Source organism: Panthera pardus, unplaced genomic scaffold (genome assembly GCF_024362965.1).
Source record: "Panthera pardus isolate Hobbes unplaced genomic scaffold, ASM2436296v1 HiC_scaffold_13, whole genome shotgun sequence".
Taxonomy (NCBI): domain Eukaryota; kingdom Metazoa; phylum Chordata; class Mammalia; order Carnivora; family Felidae; genus Panthera; species Panthera pardus.
This window is the reverse complement of record NW_026526688.1, coordinates 162,817,418-162,836,943: the sequence shown is the minus strand read 5'-3', so window position 1 is coordinate 162,836,943 and position 19,526 is coordinate 162,817,418. Positions and strand designations below refer to the sequence as shown.

Here is a 19,526-nt window from a genome sequence, read left to right as displayed (position 1 = left end):
AAGGCCAATGTGTTTGGGTTTCCCGGTCAGGGAACCAAATGTTACAGAACCTGGTCTGGATCACCGGGCGGAAGAACCAAGCGGCGCTCGGGATCTTGGAAGGCAGGAGGTTTATTTCACACCAACCCGCTCAGAGGAGATCACTCTCCAGAGGTCTGAGGCCTGAGCACAAGCACGTGGGACAATTTCTAGTCTGTTACTTCCGCATTCCGCATTAGTAGTAATTTGGTGCCTGCGGCAAGTGGGGTGGGAAGAATGGGGGGGGGGTCTTCAGTTAGGGACTGATAACTTGCCAGGGGTCATTTTATTTCCCTATCAGCCCCGTCGGCCATCTTATAACAGATTTTTCCCTATCAAACTAGATGCTCTCAGATAAGATTTGCAAGGCAGAAGCAGGGAGGACGCCATCTCTCTGTGGCTTGGTTGTTTTCTGCTGTCAGGCTCCATTGTGGAGATTCTGGGCTTTTCTGCCCTGTCCAGTCACTAGCTGTGTGGTTTTTGAGAAACAGTAGAGTGGAAGACATAGGGCTCCCTGGGTGGGCCAGTTCCACAGCTCTGGGCATCATTTCTGCAGGCTAGGACTCTAGGCCTTCTGACAACATCGAATGCAGGTAACTCCCCACATTGATGATTTTTCTGTATAAATTGCTAAAGAGGCGTCTGTTTATTGGATCTAAACAGGCGGAGTTGACAAAAGTCTAAAACATAGGTCTGGATGCTCAGGGAGATCTGATTTGAGAGCAGCCCTTGCTGACGTGAGCAGAGGAGAAGGTCATTTGACTTCCCTGGGGCGTGGTCCCACGCAAGAAGCGAGGAACACACGCTACTTCTGGGGCTTTTTTTTTTTTTTTTTTTGTCAATAACTGTGCCTGTCCTTGGAAATCACCAGGACTCTTCCCTCTGAACGTCGGGATTCTCTCAAGGTAAGGCTTTTGCTTTTAACGTTTATTTATTTTTGAGACAGAGAGAGACAGAGCATGAACGGGGGAGGGTCAGAGAGAGAGGGAGACACAGAATCTGAAACAGGCTCCAGGCTCTGAGCACTCAGCACAGAGCCTGACGCGGGGCTCGAACTCACGGACCGCGAGATCGTGACCTGAGCTGAAGTCGGACGCTCAACCGACTGAGCCACCCAGGCGCCCCAGGCTTTTGCTTTTATTACCGAGCACCTACTGTCTACTGGCCAATGCTGTTTCCCCTGCAGACTAACCCATGTCAGTCCACACTCCCCACCTCTGAGGTCTCTTTCACACTCGCTCAGATGCATACGTGCACTTGCACACGCACATGTGCCTGTACACAATACACAACATTTTCAACGACTTGAATTTTTTCACATTCTTCCTTGACTCCCACAATCCAGGTGTTTTGATCCATCATGTAATCGTCTGGCTCCCGAATTTTCCCTCTCAAAGCATTTTCTCACATTGTATTGAAATCGCTCATTCACTTCTCTGTCTCCCATGTTAAATGTAACTGCAGTGATGGCAAAGACCGCGTCTGCCTTGTTTGCCGGTGTAGACCCAGGACCCGGCATAGTGCCTGCTATACCCATGCCCAGACATTTAACATTGAATTTATATTCTTCTGTTCTTTTCCTTTTTAATTAAAAAAAAAAATTTTTTTTTTACATGTATTTTTGAGAGACAGAGTGAGAGACAAAGCACAAGCAGGGGAGGGGCAGAGAGAGGGAGACACAGAATCCAAGCAGGCTCCAGGCTCCCAGCTGTTAGCACAGAGCCCGACGCGGGGCCCAAACCCATGAACCGCGAGATCGTGACCCGAGCTGAAGTTGGACGCTCAACCGACCGAGCCACCCAGGAGCCCCTATATTCTTCTGTTCTAAGGGCTTGCAGAAATTGAATTGTCTCAGAAGCTCTCAGATGAAAGATCAGCTCTAAAGATCAAAGGAGGTGATAGAAACTCCAGGTGCTGAGGCAAAACTGGGACTTGGCAAAATGTTTCTTTTCCTCCCTAGGTCTCTCATGTTCCCCACCTCCCATCCTCATCTCTTTTAGCTCAACTGGAACAAACAAACAAACAAACAAAACAGAGAGAGAGCAGTTCAGACCACTTTGCTGCATTGTGTCACAGGAGACCATCTCACTGTGAACATCCTGGCTATTTTCTATGTTATTCATCCTTCTTAGACTTTGGCCCTGTCCCTTATATGATACGTGGTCTTAGAGGAATTTTTAAGCTAAGACTCTGTTTTCTCATTTGGAAGCATGGGGCCTTGCAGATGGCCGCAAATTCCTTCGCACTATTCCCATCTTAAGGTGGGATCTGTGTCTCTGCACCTTGACCAATGAAATATAGCAGAAGAGATCTGTTGCACAGCCCTTAAGAGACTGGCAGCTTCCTGGGGTGCCTGGATGGCTCAGTAGGTTAAGTGTCTGGTTTCGGCTCAGGTCATGAATCCCCCCCTCCCCCCCCCCTTCAGGAGTTCAAGCCTCACATCTGGCTCTGTGCTGACAGCTCAGAGCCTGGAGCCTGTTTGGGATTCTGTGTCTCCCTTTCTCTCTGCCCCTCCCCTGCTCATGCTGTGTCTCCCTCTCTCTCAAAAATAAACATTTAAAAAAAAAAGAGAGAGACTGGCAACTTCCACTTCCTGTCTTAGAATACTAAGGGAAGCTACCCGCCATGCTGTGGGGGAGCCCGAGCTAACCACAGAGAGAGGTCAGATGGTGAGAGAGACGCCAGCTAGTTCCAGCTGTTCCAGCCACTCCAGCTGAAATGCAGATGTGTGGATGAAGAAGCTATCTTGGACACCCAGCCCCGATGAGTCTTCAGATGACTCCAGCCAAAGCTGCCATCCAACTACACAACATGAGAGGCCCCAAGCGAGGACTGCCCAGCAGGGCACAGTCAGCCCACAGAACCATGAGCCACTAAGGTCTGGTGTGGTTTACTAAGAGCAATACAGAATTGCAAGTGGAAGTAATGATCATATCTACCTCCTGGGACTGCTGTGAAGGTAAAGTGAGATTCTTATATGCTGAATCCCTAGTCTGCTGCCTGGAATAAAACAAGCTTTCAGTAAGTATCAATTCCCCTGCCCCCTCCCCCTTCCTTTTTATCAGTTCTACCCATTTCCAAGAAGGGGTAACTCTCAGTGCCCTTATCTGAAGCAAGCAGGGTGGAGGTGGGCGATTTGCTAGGTGTTTTTTTGTTGTTTTTTTTTAATTTGAAGAGCTCCCTTTTCTTTTTCTTTTTTCTCTTGTGTCTTTCTTTTCTGTGTTCTTTAAAGCACAGCCAGATCATTTAGACCTAAAATAAGAATACCAAATCCAGCCTTTTGTGTGTGTGATTTTTCAGACAGAAAAATCATAGGTTTGGTACAGGCTCATGGTCATGAAAATCAAGCTCCAGAAGCGAAAATGATCCAAAGCAAAATTCCCCTGACAATTTTTGTCATGTCTGTGTATGAGTGTGCATGTGTGTGCAAAAAGCAGTTAAAAACTTGATGCAATTATTTAACGATGTAAGCATCATAGAATTACAGGCTTCTTCGGGGGAGCGGTTAAAAAGTACATGATTCCCTGTAATTATAGTCTTGCTACGTTTGCTTTTATAGAAAACAAAATTCAAGTTTGATTTAAATCGCGCAGAAAGACCTCATGCATATCGGAAATGCTCTTTTTCCTTCCAACTCAAATGGCAAATTAATTTCATTCTTGTGATCTTCCTAGAAGTCAACCTTTTATCATGTTTATTGCCAAGGTTGTGTGTCTTAGTAAAGCTTCCCCTCCTCCACTTGCTACCAAGGCAGTTTGAGATTACCCCCTCTATCTCCCCTTCGAATTCCCACAAACACCTAAACGGAAAGGCAAGAGGGTTCATCTCAGAGTCTGAGCTGGGTCAGTTTAATGAACTGTCAAATACCTGGTCAGTTAAGTTCAGGGCATGCGGGGCAATCAAACTAGATGCCTGACACATATAGATAAAAGAATGGGTTTATTTTACTTTTTGTATTTAAATCTTTAGTGGAGGCCTGGATACAAAGCCACACCATTGGCTGCCATATGCCCCCAGGATAAAAGTCTCTGGAACAGCTGGGGGCCCACAAGGTTAGAACAGTGGGGAGGAGAGCCCTTAGCCGAGAGAGGGAGTGTTCGGTGACATTCTGCAGTCTGTTCCAGCTACAGAATGTCGCCCGGATGGGGCCTGCCACTGAAGACTTCCCCTAAAAAGAACGTAAGGGGCTTGAGCTTGGGATTTAATGAGTGCCAGCCCACGTCTTCCTTGGCATCAAGTCAGTTAACCAAGAATCTTGCCTTTCCTTATAACCACAAAACTAAGGGCTGCGGACCCTTTCCGGGTTCGGTCTCCCAACCCAGTCGGTATCCAGAAACAGCTGGGGTTACTGTTTTCTTTCCATTTCACAGCTCTCTGACGAGGTGTGACTGTGTGTGAAGCGCTAGAAAGCTTGTTCTATAATTACCTTCTGATTTGCCTCTGAGCGCGCAGTACACCCACCCGACCGGCTGTGTGTTCACGCGCTGCGTGTGTTCACGACCCTGCGCGCTGGGGTCGGAGAACGTGGGTCTACAACAAAATGGGTGACATTACTTTGTCCCAATGGTAAATGTCACATCTCAGGGGAGCGGATACGGGGTCTTTGTAACTAATTGCCATCACAGCCAAATCTACGATCCGGACGCACTCAAGTCAGTGCAACCACGCCTCAAATGAAGGAGACTGCACGGGGCCAGGCAGCAGGACGCGCGCTTTCCGACCCCAAGCGCTCACACCCCCGAGGCCCTGGCCAGCACGTTCCCCACCGCGCGTGGGCGTGCAGGCCGGAGGCCCCGCAGCGTGCTTCGAGAAGCAGGCGCACGGGATGGGCACCCGGGGGGGTGGGGGGCTGCCCAGGATCTGCTCTTGGAGGGCCCTGGTCGCCGCCGCCGCCGCATCCCCCGCGCCCGCCCGGAGGCCCAGCCCCGTCCGGTTCCCGGAACCCGAGGCGCCCCCAATCACGCAGCCACAGCATCGGCCGCGTGCCCGCTCAGCGGGACCCCGGTCGGCACCGGCGCTGCCTTCCTCCGCGGCCGCCACTGGCTGAGCCTTCGGCTCGCGCCCACACGCTGCCCAGTCTCGGGTCCGCAGCCCCATTTTCCGCACGCCTCACGGGGCCCCACACTGGCTCCCGGCGCCCCTAGGGCCTCGGGACGCGCTGAGCGGCGCCGGGGGCGGAGCCTCGCGGGGGCGCCCCGGGATTGGCCGCGGGAGGCAGAGGGCGGGGCGAGCCCCGGAGAAAACAGCGCGCGCGCAGCCCGGAGGCCGTCCCAGTCCCGATCTGGAGCTAGTCCGAGCAGCTGCGCGGCTGCGCTTTGGTGCCTTTATTCCGCGGACCCCTCGGGCAGGGTCCTCCCACCGGCTCCAGCGCAGCACACGCGTCCTCCCGCCCCGCAGGTGCCGCGTGGTGCAGCCCCGGCTGGAGCGGCGATGCGCCTCATTCAGAACATGTGCACCATCGCCGAGTATCCCGCCCCGGGCAGCGCCGCCGCCGCCGACTGCTGCCTGGGGGCGGCGGGCCGCCGCCTGGTCAAGATCGCGGTGGTGGGGGCCAGTGGTGTGGGCAAGACCGGTGAGTCTTCGTGCTCGGCAGTCCCCGGGGCTGGACGGGGGCGGCCCCCTAGGAGTTGCGTGTGACCGAGGCGTGGGGGAGAGGTGGGAGCTGCAGCTGACCGCCCGTCCCCTCCTCCTGATCCGCTGCCCCTCCGGAAGGACCTGAGCCAGCCTTGCCTCCAACTCCCTTCTTGGACAGATGAGGGAAACGGGGATCCTGAATGGCCAGGCCACCTTCTGGGCACCACCGGCGCAACTGGGATTAGAACTTTGGGGGTTTTGAGCCTCTGGCAGTGCCTGGAACTGAAAGGGAACTTAGTGAACGGAAGCCCTCCTGGAGGACTTTAAGGTTGGGAAAGACATTCGTCTCTTGGAAGGCTTAGGTGTGGCTCAGGCGGGCTCAGAGGAGGCGGGTGGGCCAAATGACCCTTCCAGCTGGACAGAGCCATAATTCATGATGCCTTCTAGCCCCTCTCCGTTGTGTCTGGAAGAAGGGTCAAGGAGCTGCAGGGTAGGAATTTCACTTGGTGGCCGCCCGTCTTGCTTTCTCTGGGAGAGCTGTTTCCCGGGCTGGGGGTGGGGTGGAGACGAATGTAACTTCTCATGCCAGAGTGAACTCTCCTTTTTCTCTTCTGCCCTGCAGCTCTGGTGGTCCGCTTCCTCACCAAACGATTCATTGGTGACTATGAAAGGAACGCAGGTGAGCAGATGCAAAATTTGGGGAGAGCCCTCTCAGCTTGCACAGTACTGCGGGGTCTCCCAGGCAGGCTCCTTCACAGTGACAGTCTGGGCGACAGGATCCTGCCACTTCCAATTTTGCTTGCCCCCTCCCGTGCTCCCCCCCCCCCTCCCATAACTGCCATCTGGCCTCATTCCATTCCAAGCCCATTCATCATTTTATCAAGTGCCTGAAAGTATTCTCCTTGGTATGTTTTAACTATAGGGACCCCAGTTGGAAGCACCCTTTGTACTCAAGAGCCTCCCCCTTCAAAACACTCCTGCAAAAGTCATAAAAAAAAAAAAAAAAGATGGCCAACTCCTCCCCCCACCCCTCTCCCTCTCTGTTGGCTGCCTTTCAGAGGTGACCTTTTAAAGCAAAGGCCAAAGGAAAGCAGTTGTAAACCTAAAGTTCTTTTTTCTTAACAAAGAAAAAATAACTGGATGGTAGAATGTGAGGAGGAGGGCTCCCGAATAAATGAGAAGACACTATTTCAATGTCTCTGATTAAGGATGGCCACTGGGGAGGCTTAAGGGCTTTCTACCTATGCTCTGTTAGCAAATTGCTTAAATCCTTAGACCATATTTAGTACCTAAGGGGATTATTCGAACTGTGCTGCATAAACCATCCCAAGATAAGGCATTGCAGCCTTCTGCTTTGATGTAGATTTGGCTACCATCAAGTCACGTTTTTATTCCAACTGATAACGTTGGCTGTGCATTTACGAACAATATTTGCCTACCAAGCTATTGTACTTAATGATTAAATTTACATCAAAGAGTAGTGAAGTACTAAAACAAAAACAAATGCCATGCATGCTGAACAAGAAGATTTACTTCAAGGAAATACTTTAGATGTGGAAGAAATTCGACAAATCAGTTTCAAAATCCTGCAAACCTTGCCTTGGATTTAATAAAGCCACAAATCTGGGGTTAACATTGCAGTTAAAAAAAAAATAACTGAGATGAGCTCATTAAGTAGAATAAACTATAGCTTATTTTTGTGCATTGGTTCAAGTTATATTGTCTTTTCTATTTAAAAAATCCCACCATGTTTTAAAAGTTGTACAAGAAGGGAAAACCTTTTTTTTTTTTTTTTTGCCTTTATAGGTAATCTCTATACCAGACAAGTCCAAATAGAAGGTGAAACCCTGGCTATTCAGGTTCAAGACACGCCAGGTATTCAGGTAAGAAGCTCTGAGGTTCGGGACTAAGTCAGGCTGTGGAATTGTTCAGTTCTCAGGATGCCTCATGCTAAAGAGGAGAGAAATTTGGGGGAGTCCCATCTAGGCCTTTGCTTGTCACTTCCGTGTTATTTGGCCGTTGGACAGTCTTTGCCTGGCTTAATTTGGGAGATTTGGCTCAGGGGCACAGATCTTCTCTTAGGCGGATTCTGTCTGGGAGGAAAGACCAAACCACGCTTGGAATTGGCAAAGTTTCCTTGCTGTGCTTAAAAAGAGTGGTTTTTACATGTGTGTATTTGGTATTAAAAATCAAACATTTAGGTGTAGTCTGCAAATGCTTGGGATCACTTTTATATTGTGGAAAGTTACTCTATAGACAAAAGAGCCATGCTGGTGTATGTGTGTGTTTTTTTCCCTCTTGAACTGGGCAGTTCTCCAGGTTTAAATGCTTCCAGCTCCTATCTTTACTTCCCCAGACTTACTGTCTAGCCAGTTAATTTCCCATTTTGTGCAACTACAAAGTCTCTCCGCACGGAGTTCTCTGCAGGTCAATTTTCCACTCGAGTGTGGTGAGCTGCACTGTTATTTATTCCAACCGTGTGCAGCTGGATCAACATAGCGTCAAGAAAGCCGGAGTGTGTGCGGATATAACTTGTTGATGGCCTGCAGCCTGGCGTTACCGTCGAGGGCGCTTTTGAACCCGCTGCCCAGCCAGGCCAGGGCTCTTTCCGGCCCTCACCGTTCGCCTTGCCGTCACCCCTCTCTTTCAGGTCCACGAGAACGGCCTGAGCTGCGGCGAGCAGCTGAATCGGTGCATTCGCTGGGCAGACGCCGTGGTGATCGTGTTCTCCGTCACTGACTACAAGAGCTATGAACTCATCGGCCAGCTCCACCAGCACGTGCAGCAGCTGCACCTGGGCGCCCGGCTGCCCGTGGTGGTCGTGGCCAACAAAGCTGACCTGCTGCACATCAAGCAGGTCGACCCTCAGCTCGGACTGCAGCTGGCCAGCGTGCTGGGCTGCTCGTTCTATGAAGTGTCGGTCAGCGAAAATTACAACGACGTCTACAACGCTTTCCACGTCCTGTGCAAGGAAGTGAGTCACAAACAGCAGCCCAGCAGCACACCAGAGAAGCGGAGAACCTCCCTCATTCCCAGGCCCAAGTCCCCCAACATGCAGGACCTGAAGAGGAGGTTCAAGCAAGCCCTCTCTGCCAAAGTGAGGACTGTCACCTCCGTCTGAAGCAGGGACACTCGGGGGGGGTTTGGTCTTCCCAGGAAGAGGGCCTGAGGTTCTTGCAGCACAGGAATGATGGGTGCTGGCAGTCATTCACGGTTCCAGCAGGAGCCGGAGCAGAGCGGCCAGGAGGGTCTGTGGAACTGCTACAGAAACTTCCGTTCTGAGCCGGGGAGGGGGGGGACAGGATTGATGAGGCTGGAATGAGCCCACTGAGCCACTCTGAGTATGTGAAATGTGCTCCACGTCTTTTCCTTTGGAGTGGGGAGGGCGGCGTAACCGCTTTGGATTTTGTTCTTGACCTTGTAAATGAAGGTCAGTTGTAGTTTCCGCAACTGTATGGATGTGGTTGATGGTGGGAACGAGAGAACAGCTTAACCACTCCCAGCCTTTCCACGTTTTCTCTCTTCTTTCTTTTTTCCCTTTTCTCCCTCCCCCCCCCCCACCCCCCCCAAGAGGAAGGACTGCTTTTTCTCTTACGAGTCTGATTCGCATCTCTGGAACACTGTTCCTTACAGAATGCCTTTCTAACCTGAAGGACACCCGAGATTTCTTCTTTAAAGAACAAGGAGGAAAATACTACCCCCCACCCCCAATAAAGGGTGGGGTTTATGGGCCAGATGTTATGTATATGGACGGACATCCGGAAGCTTATATGGCTTGCAGGAAGGGCTGCTTCCTCCTGACACAGGAGGAGTATGTTCAGTTGAGCATGTGTTAAATGGTTGAGAACTCAAACTCTTCAGCCCCAGACTTTGAGTAATTGTGAGACTGTATAATTTTTTTTTTTTTTTTTTTTAGCTGTTGCATCAGGTACAGGAAAAAAAGAAAACCGTGTTCATTGATTTTGATGTGATTTGTGTAAATGGCACACGGCAATGACGTTGGGTTGTTTCCTAGGCCTGGCCGAGTGTGGCTTAAGTACGGAAAACACTGTCTTACAGCGAGTGCACGGATACAGGGGCGACCGCCAAATCCCGTACACAGACGCACTTTAAGAAGCCACTCATGCTTTGGCTTAAACTGTAATTAATTTATTTTATGTACAATAAATCTCATTTTAAAAGCGTAGACCTCTGGCTTGGTCTCCATTGAAATGTTCACTTTCTGTCCTTCAGACAAAGTGTCCCTCAGTGACTTGTCCTTACTGGGCACTTTGAGTGAGGCGTTACGGCTTCCTAGGGTTACCTCTTGGTTTCACAGCCAACCGACGAGATGCCTTCTCTTCACCCCCTTTTACAGAGGAGGAAACAGGCTTACAGACCAGCTAACCAACTTGTCAAAGGCCCCACCCAGCCTGGGAGCGCTGGAACTGTATTTTGCCGCTTTCTAGTCAAGAGTAGCGTGTCTCCTATTCATTTCCTTCACGACCCTCCAGGCAAAGAGAAGACAAGCGTCCAGCTCTGTGTCTTAGGCTGTTAGGACACCTTGGCGAAGCGTCGAAGATAACACGCTTCTGTACAAGATAACGGCTTCTCTCTAGACACGTGGCTTATTTGGCAAACTCCCTGGGGTATGGTGCTTTCAAAAAACGTGCTTTGTTCCCATTGTAGAAGCTCGGAGCTGTTGATCTGGGGCTGGTCAGGAGCCCTTCCTGCGTCTGCTGCTGCCACAAACGTAGGTGCTGAAACCGCCGGGCTTCTCTCCCCTGCTTCCATCTGGGACTGGGAGACCTTTCATGCAGGCCACGTTGAGTTGCCATCTTTACGGGCCCGTAACAACACCTCTGAGGAGGGCCTTCACGTACATGGACTCATTGAATCCTCAGGGTACCCCTGTGAGGAGGGAGGGGAGGAAATACCACCATTTACAGGTGAGGAAAACAGGCTCTGAGTTTTGAGCGATGTCCGCAAGGTGGCACAAAGGACAGGAGTCAACGGCTTCTGAATGTATGCCATGTTCTTATTTCTTCATAATGTTTCATGCACAGGGCACTGCTTGGCCATGGGACCAAGGCAAGCAGTCAAAATGGCCGGCTGTTGAGGGCCTACTGCGTTATGGTGCCAGACTTCCAAATCTCTTTTCCCACAGGGTAGATACCCTGCCTGCTCTTTTTTTTTTTTTTTTTAATTTTTTTTTCAGCGTTTTTTATTTATTTTTGGGACAGAGAGAGACAGAGCATGAACGGGGGAGGGGCAGAGAGAGAGGGAGACACAGAATCGGAAACAGGCTCCAGGCTCCGAGCCATCAGCCCAGAGCCTGACGCGGGGCTCGAACTCACGGACCGCGAGATCGTGACCTGGCTGAAGTCGGACGCTTAACCGACTGCGCCACCCAGGCGCCCCTACCCTGCCTGCTCTTGACAGGGCTTCTGGTGACACCCCAAACCTGCCTGATATGGAGGGCAGTTGTCCACACTTACCCATAACCTAACCTCTGAGAAGGTGATGGGTGTGGGGGGGCAGGGCGAGGAATGGTATTCGCGTGAGATTCTAAAAACGCCTCAGTTCAAAGGCACTGACCATCATCTCCAAGGGCTTTCTGCTTGCTTTTGGTTTCATTCGTTTTCTGTGGCTCTATTAACAATGTCCAGTGACCAAGAGGTTAAACTTTATATACCTAGCAGAGGTCCTCTACCCATGTTCTGGAATTAACGAAGACACAAAGTTTTCCTGGGGGCTTTATCTCCGAAAGGTGCTGAGTAGCGCTGCCCCGCCATCAATTTACGGGCACACCGTTGCCTTCCCCACCCCCATCCATCTGCTCTCCGAGCCTGCAGGCGTCTGGGCAGTCCTCTCCTCCCTGTGAGCCTCACGTCCTGACCTCCTGTCACTTCATGGTTGCCCCTCACTTTCCCACTATGCTGGACTCTGTCGCTCTTACTTTACCTCGGAAGTTAGGGTGGGAAGGGGGTCTCAGAGCTGCCCTCCATCCAGGGGGATGAAGTGTCTGTGAGAGAGACCCTGCTGGGAAACCTCCCAGGTCCCAGTTCTGCGCAGCGTCTCAGGCTAACTTAAATATTTATAGTTCTGGAAGGAACACACCATATTTTCTCCTCACGAATTTAGCTTCATGTTTCATTACCTTTGCGCATCTCTTTCATTATTAGTGTTTCTTAATCCCTCTGTGTTGGTTTTAACATTTCTGAACTGCAACCATATGGCACTGAGAAACCGCGTCTCCCTCGTAGGACGGGGACCGCCTCCTTAGCCACCAGGGGAAGGAAAGGGAGGGATCGGTGGTGGTGGTGGGGGGGTGATGGAGAAAGGAAAGGAATTAAAATTCATTGAGCATTTGTAATGTGCCCGATTATAAATGCTCTCCTTTCATCTTTTGAAGAGTCCTCTGAGGAAGGTAATACTAGCACTCCCATCTTAAAGATGCGGAAACTGAGGCTCAGGGTACATCACCTGCTTGGGCCACACAAGTAGTAACAATGAATGTTCCTGTTTATTGAAACCTGTGTCAGGCTGTAGCGGGTATCGGAAATAATGTTCCCCACACCAACCCCACAGACGACTTTTAGTCCCTTCTACAGGTAGGCGGAAGGGAGGCGCCGAAGAATGAAGGAGCTGGTCCAGCTCCTAAGGAGCGGATTCAGGACTCCCCCGCCCCCCCCACGCCCGTCTGGAGCCACAGCCCAGCTCCTGGGCAGCTGGCCCAAGCTTCCCCGCTCCCCTCCTCCAAGCAAAGTGCCCCCGGGTGCTCTCCTCTTCTTTGGCGGACCCTGGTCCTCCCTGCCCGGGCCCACTTTCCTCCATCCCCCTGTGGCAGCCCTGGGTTTGGGGCTCCTCCCCGCCCCGGCCCCAGGCCCCCTGGCCAGCCACATCTGCTGTGGCCATCAGCCTGGCTCACTAGCCTCCAGTCCCAGCTCGGTAATAAAGACGCAGGCAGGGGCTGGGGCGGGGGGGGGGGGGGGCTGGGTGTGGGGCAGCACCAACCACAGCCTGTCAGCCTCACGACCGGATCCGGGCCTGTCTTGCTGTCTGGCTTTCCAGTTTCCTCCCCGCCGCAAATCAAAACCATTCCGAGTGCTCTGCGGCCCGCCGGCTGCGTGGTGTGCCGGGTGGGAGAACCTTCCTGGCTTCCCCGGGGCTCCTGCCAGCCCCCAGCCTGCTTGGAAGGTGGGCGTGCCCACGGGGCGCCCCTCGTTCTGGAGACACGGGCCACTTGGACCCGAGGGAGAAAACAAAGGCATTTTCCGAAAAGGCTTGTGGGCAGATCCGTCACAGGAGAGCAGTTGGGCAACTCTTGGTCCTGCCCCTGCAGTGGTGGGGTGTGGGGATTGCTCTGAAGAGTCTCTGCCGGTAAATTAACACAGGCCCTCGGGGGATGGCCAAGACGGAATCATAGGGCTTTATTTATTACAGTAACTGCACTAGGAGACCTGATGTTTCCTGCACTCCCTTTAGAAGTTTCCGGGAAGTTCTTACGCAGACCTGATGTTTTCTGCACTCCCTTTAGAAGTTTCCTGGAAGTTCTTACCGTCCTCCTTACTTCCCTAACTTGGTGTGAAGAGAACAGGATTAGGGTTGTTACTGATTGTGGCAAGATCCCAGCCACCCCCTCTCCCTTCTCAAATACCCTCCATCATCTGGTTTTGTCTTTCTTTTTTTTTTATTATTTTTTTATTTATTTTTTTTAACGTTTATTTTATTTTTGAGACCGAAACAGAGCATGAATGGGGAAGGGGCAGAGAGAGAGGGAGACACAGAATCGGAAGCAGGCTCCAGGCTCTGAGCCATCAGCCCAGAGCCCGACACGGGGCTCGAACTCATGGACCTCGAGATCGTGACCTGAGCTGAAGTCGGACGCTTAACCGACTGAGCCACCCAGGCGCCCCTGGTTTTGTCTTTTAACATTCCTTTTGAGAGAGAGACCGAGGAGTTTTTTAATGTTTCTTAAGGAGGGATGGCAGACATTTATAATACTGGAGTATTTGTTACTGAAATTCTGGTTCTGCTAACCAAGGTAATATAAACAAGAGTGGTCTTGAGGGGAGCTTGACGGAATTCTTTGTTACTGGGATAACACTGGAATGGAAGGGGCCCTGGTGTAAACAGAGCCATTTCCATAGCCCTGGCCCTCTGGGGACAACCTTTGGTGGACACGGCCCCCGGGGTGCTTCCAAACGCTCAGCGTGCCCGCGCTGTTTGCCGCAAAGTGGACTCCAGACGGAAGGTTCACCAAGGCAGAAGTCAATTGCTGCACAGTATTTACACCTCTATCAACTGTGTTTGGAGAGAGTGGCCTGTGAGGTCCTTGGCGAAGGGCCGCATCTGTGTGTGCTCGTTTTGTCTCCGCCAGCCAGAGTTCAGATGGCAACACTCACACCCAGGCCCGAGAGAGAAGAAACCAGCACGACAGCCCGGCCGTCTTGTAAGCCACCTTCAGGCAGCCCAGATCCCTTTAGAATTGGTACATTGGCATGTGGTTGAATCAGGTGTCAGCCTCAAGGAGGTCAAGTTCAGGATCCACCCAGACTTCGGGGCTAACGTTCATTCGTGATGGAGAAGCTGCTGTCGGAGACAACATGAGGCCCTGAATGAGCCATCATTAGACATTTACCACCAATAATGGGGATTCCTACAGGCTCTTGGCCAGCTTTGCCATGTGCCATGTCCTAAGTGCTTCACACGGATTTATGATTTTACTTCTCACGCCAACCCGATGAGGTCGGCCCTATGATCGTCCGATTCCACGGTCTGCTGAGAACCGAAGAAGTGAACTGCAGTGTGGAAGAGGTGGGATTGGAACCCAGGCCATCGGCGCCTGGCCTCTGGGCTCTCCTGTCTTGGAAATCTGTGGCACCAACGCGTTCTTCCTCCTCTATTTCCTCATCTCGTGGCTCCCAGCAATGCCTCTGAACTTTCTCTTCGTTTGACATTATTCTCCTGTTGAGACTTTATCATGTCGCGAGGAGACCTCTTTGCTGTCCTCGCTGGTAAAGGCCCAGTCCTTGCCATCACGTGCTAGCTGCTGTGTCGGGGCTGGCTTCCGTCCACAGCAGCTTCTCTCGTGAGGTAGGTAGCTTCCGTGAGCATGCGTAATTTCCAAATGGAGGCACCGAGGCTCCGCGAGGGCCACAACCGCTGTTTGTGAGCACAGAGGAGACCGAACCCAGGGAAGACTTTGGAACTCTGTTCACCGACCTTCACAGGAGGTCAAGAACACAATCCCTTTCTCCCTTGTCCTCTCCCACTCCCCGGCAGTGAGCACAAGAAGAAGGCGACACCAAGGAGGTTTTAGGAGGTTCTAACAAGGGGGCCGACGTGCCATTTCCTGAGTCCCTTCTTTTTCCTTATCTGACGAAGGCCCTTTGCAGGATTTATACCAAGTCTCCATTAGGTTCCTGCTTTTTTAATGCAAGGGACGGGGTTCTGTCCTGTGTCTCCTACCTTCTTATTCAAACCAGATTCCGGCCACCGTGAACTTCCTCTTTTCTCCAAAGCCTCCCACTACCTGATTGCCTGTCTCGCTCAGTTCCTCCAACCAGTGACCACAGAGATGGAAAAAGATGGTGATAAACCTAACTTGTGACATTCCCCGCACACAGAGACTGCCTTTGACCATATTTAATATAGTCCTGAGGGCATCTGGGGGGCATGGTAAATGCTAATGGACAACATTTACAATCAGGAACGTCCTTCTTTTGTTAATTCCAGACTAGCAGCTTTTGAATATTCTTTTTTTAGAGAAAAAATTAACTTGTAAGAATACATTAAAGCCTCAAAAGTAGTACACAACTACATGTTCGCCGTGAAGAAAATTCGAACCACACAGAAGTCTACCAAGAGTGAGACTCCCCTCCCCCTTTTCTTAGCCCTCCCACCCATACTCCTTCCCAGAGGTAACTATTTGTTAGCAGTTTGGTTTTTGTATTTCCAGAAAGTTTCCTTTGCATACGGACATATGGTTTACCGCTTAACCTGGAGCAGATGCTCACACAGGGCGGGGGCACCGGGAGAAGGCCCAGCTGCTTGTTCTGTGAGAGCCACAGAGTCAGGGGTGCGGCTGGCTCCTTCAGGAGCATGGCCCGGAACCTAGCACGGTGCCCGGGACGTGCCTCTCAGTATTTGGAAATGAATGAATGAATGGCTGAACAAATGAATGAATGTACATTGAGACAGAGAACAGGGTACATAATTTTTTAATTTTAGAAAATAGCGATGTCTGCTTTGATGATCATTTCTTTTGGGCTTGCCATTTGCTTCCTTAGTCAAGTTCAGACTTCTGGGTTAGGGGAATGAAAGAAGCATCTGGGGTCTCCGTATTTCAGCACCATGAAAGAACCGGTTTCAGGTGGAAAACACACTTGGATCACAAACAAACAAACAAACAACCACCCCCAAAACATCGGTGTCTATAAAAACTGCTTTGATTGCATCTCAGAATGATTTCCAACTTCACAGTTTTTTCCTAAAATAACATTATCTTACAGAGAACTAGAATCAGAGACACGTGAGGGTTTTGATCTACCTTTGACTTCCTCTACCTATTTGGCCCTCTCTCGAACTGTTTGTCAGCTTTCCCTCTTTATTACAAACATCTTTTGGAGATGCCAGAAAGGTCCGTGAACCACACACCTGCGAGCGTGTGGATTAAGCAGTTGCTTTTTGCCAGAGTTCTTAAACAATTTCACCGGGTTTTTCTGATATGACCAGAAGGGAAAGTTAGGCAAACAGAAAAGAGAGCTCTCTATTTCGACAGCAACACTACTGAATACAAGTCCCAGGGGATGGGATTCCAGTCTCGACTCCCTGGACCAGGGGATCTTTATGGGGCCTTCCTTTGGGAGGGGAGGACACCTTTTACAGGCAGGGACAGGCCTCCAGTCAGCCTGTCTCCCACCTCTGTTCCGAGTAGACACGTGGGCCGGCCTGGTGAGCACGCCGGGAGGGTGCCGGACTTTGTGACGGCAGGCGGACCCCCAGCCCCTTCCTAAGTGCTGCCCGCCCCTCCCTTCCTCGCCTCTTCAGCAAGGTCTCAGATCCCATTTAGATGTCCCCGCCCCCCCCCCCCCCCCAGTTACATAATCTTAAGGAAAACCAAACTTTTTTTCACACTTCTCATGTGAAGCATGTCTAATTTCTTGAGCAACTGCAGATCAAATGGCTTGTAATCTACCAACACTCGCCAACAGGCGTTTATTTAGAAACAGTGAGCTTGCGGCTGGAATCAGGAAGATTCCAGGATCACAGAATCCGGGATCACAGGAATCAGGACCACAAAGAGAGGGTTGAGGAGAAACGGGGATGATGTCAAACGTGGCCAGCTGAAAGTTTGACACCTTTAGAAAAATGAAAGTAATTTTTTTTTTTTTAAGTTGTTGGGAATCCGAGCAGAGTACTTCGCTGCATGGTTGCCAAGACCCTTCAGGCAGAATTCTGTCATGGCCACCGTTAGCAAGGGGACACCGGTTTGGGAGGCGTATCTTGAACGGTGACAGGATAACGGTATCGGTATTTCCAGCTCAGGTAAGTCTCATCCTTGCAGATGCTCAGAAGCCAAGGTCTGGATGCAGCCGGTCAGTCGCAAATAACAGCTCAGGAATGTTAAATGGCTTCAGGAGTCGCGTGGACAGCACGATAACCTATCAGCAGGAGGGGACAAACACACCACAGACGATTAGGGATACCAATCCCAGGTTATCGGATGACAAGAAATAAAATGCAGTGTGTTTCTATGGGGAAAGGCACGGAGGGGAATACCGTGGAGATAAGGCAGAAGGCGGCCGCTTGAACGCCACTAGAGTCCTGGGCGGAAGGAAGGGTGCACAGCCTGGGAAGAGATGGCCCGTGGGACAGCGGGGCTGTGTTTACTGAGCCTTTGACAGCTTGGCACCGAGAGTGGCCGTGCCCAGCCGCCGCCTTACTGCTGAACTGAATCCAGTCATACCGTAGCTTTGTGATCCAGTAATTTGACCTCAATATAGAAGTTTCTCTCTTCTCCAGGAAGCCTTTGCTCCTTCAGGGCCCCCGAGAAGGCACACCCAAGAGGTGGATGTCCTTGTGGGTGCTAATGATGGTGACTCTGTTCATTTCCTAGTACCCCAAACTGGGTGGTTTAAATAACTGAAATTTATTGTCTCATAGTTCTGAATGCCAGAAGTCCAAGATCAAGGTATTGGCAAGGGTAGTTCCTCCCAAGGGTTGTGAGGGAAAATCAGTTCATGCTCCCCTCTCAGCTTCCTTGTGTCTTCACCCCATCCTCTATCTATGCATGTCTGTCTCTCTGTCCAAATTTCCCCTTTTTATAAAGACACTGTCATATTGGATTAGAGCTCACCCTAATGACCTCATCTGAATCTGATCACCTGCAAAGACCTATTTCCAATAAGGTCACCCTCACAGTGTTCGGACTTCAATATCTTTTGGGAGGGGGACACGATTCAACCCATAACAACGATGGAATAATGATGCTAGTAGCTAATGTTTATCGGGTCTTATGACATGCCAGGCACTCAGGATGATCTCATTTGATATCCGTTTCATCTTCCTTACAATCTTATGAAACAGGTGTAGTATTCCTATTTTGCAGATAAGGAAAATAAAGCACAGAGAGGTTCAATCACTTGTCCAAGGACAGACAGGAGATAGCTGAGTGAGGATTCCAACCCAGGCAGGCCGAGTCCAGGGCCCAAGTGCCTATCTGGTCACTTCTGTCATGTCAAGGGGTCTGGGCCAGGCCACTTTACCCCCCTTTTTCTGGCCCGTCTCTGTGGTGACCCTTCCTGCTTCCTTCATTCTGGACCTTTCCTCCGGGGTGGCTTTCTCTCTGTAGCACCGGAACGACTTGTTCCCCAGGGCTGCGCTGGCTCCGTGATGCGCCGGGTAAGGGCTGGTGAGGTTCGCACAGGCGACTAGGTGAGGAGGTGACTGTGGACATGGGGAGGGAGGCTAGAGCTGGAATCCCATAGCCCAGCGCCTCAGCAAAGGGGACTGCCAGGCTGGCGGCGGGACGGGGCTTCGCCCAGCCACCTGCCACCGGTCACGTGCCGGTCGGTGCCACACATTCCACCATCTTCCCCTCCTGCCGCCCAAAACTGTTCTGGGTGCACCTAAACCAAGGACTTAACCAATTGCCAGCTCACTGGTCAAGAACGGAGTCCGTACCCCAGTGTGGAAGAAAGACAGACGGGGCCCAAGTTAGAGGAGGAAGGAGAGAAGAAAGCATTTTGTAATTTTCTTCTTCTTCTTCTTCTTGTTAAAGAAGTGGGGATTATTAACACGTTTTCTGTTTAAAGCAACAATTAGCCTTGGAAAGCTGCTGTTTTACTTTTGCTCAAAAGGGAACGGTCTGAAACAATGCATGGTTCACGTCAGCCAAGGTGTGTTTCGGGCGGGGGGAAAAAATACACTGAAATCTGTGCTCACATTTGTCCTTGAAAGCCAGGTGATGAGAGTTTGAGAGCAGCAAGTGAATAGTAGCATCCCCTGTCATCTGCACACGTGGTGTAGACGCCATTTCAACTTGTGGCTCTGGCGAGGGTCTCCACTGACTCCTCAGCGTCTTCCACGCCGAGCCATTAGGTGGCGGAGAATGCTGGGTCCCAGGCCCGCCCACTCCCCAGACCCCCGCAGAGCCCGGCTCCGCTGCTGCTTGGCTCTACGCCCCAGGGAAAGTCACTTCACTTGGAGCCTCACACTCCGTGTCCCAGGAGGAAAACAACAGCCCTGAGCTGGCAGCGTCGTGGCAAGGATTAGATAAAGTCAAGTGCGTAGAACACGGGGGGTGCCCAGCAGTTGTGAGCTGCTCTTTTATTGTGGTTTTGTGACTGGGTCATAGGTCTCCTTTTGAATGTTATAAAAGCTAAGAACACTCTAGAAAAACACGTGTCTGTTTACACACACGAGATTCGGAATATAGTTTTAGGTGA

General features: G+C 51.1%; 2 protein-coding genes across 3 annotated transcripts in view; one reads left to right on the top strand and one right to left on the bottom strand.

Moving 5' to 3' along the window:
* The first annotated feature begins 5,269 nt into the window (after positions 1-5,269).
* Positions 5,270-9,778, top strand: RASL11B (RAS like family 11 member B). The gene is made up of 4 exons (XM_019470038.2): positions 5,270-5,590; positions 6,215-6,271; positions 7,399-7,475; positions 8,243-9,778. Exons 1-4 carry the CDS (start codon positions 5,449-5,451, stop codon positions 8,711-8,713), a joined length of 747 nt encoding a protein of 248 aa, XP_019325583.1. The 5' UTR covers positions 5,270-5,448; the 3' UTR covers positions 8,714-9,778.
* A 6,985-nt stretch (positions 9,779-16,763) lies between these two features.
* Positions 16,764-19,526, bottom strand: part of SCFD2 (sec1 family domain containing 2) — a 400,714-nt gene continuing 397,951 nt past the window's right edge. For both annotated transcript variants that reach the window (XM_019469978.2, XM_019469971.2), the window contains one exon: positions 16,764-17,240. In XM_019469978.2, the coding sequence (XP_019325523.2) occupies positions 17,148-17,240 (93 nt within the window). In that variant the 3' untranslated portion in view covers positions 16,764-17,147. The remainder of the gene's footprint in view (positions 17,241-19,526) is intronic.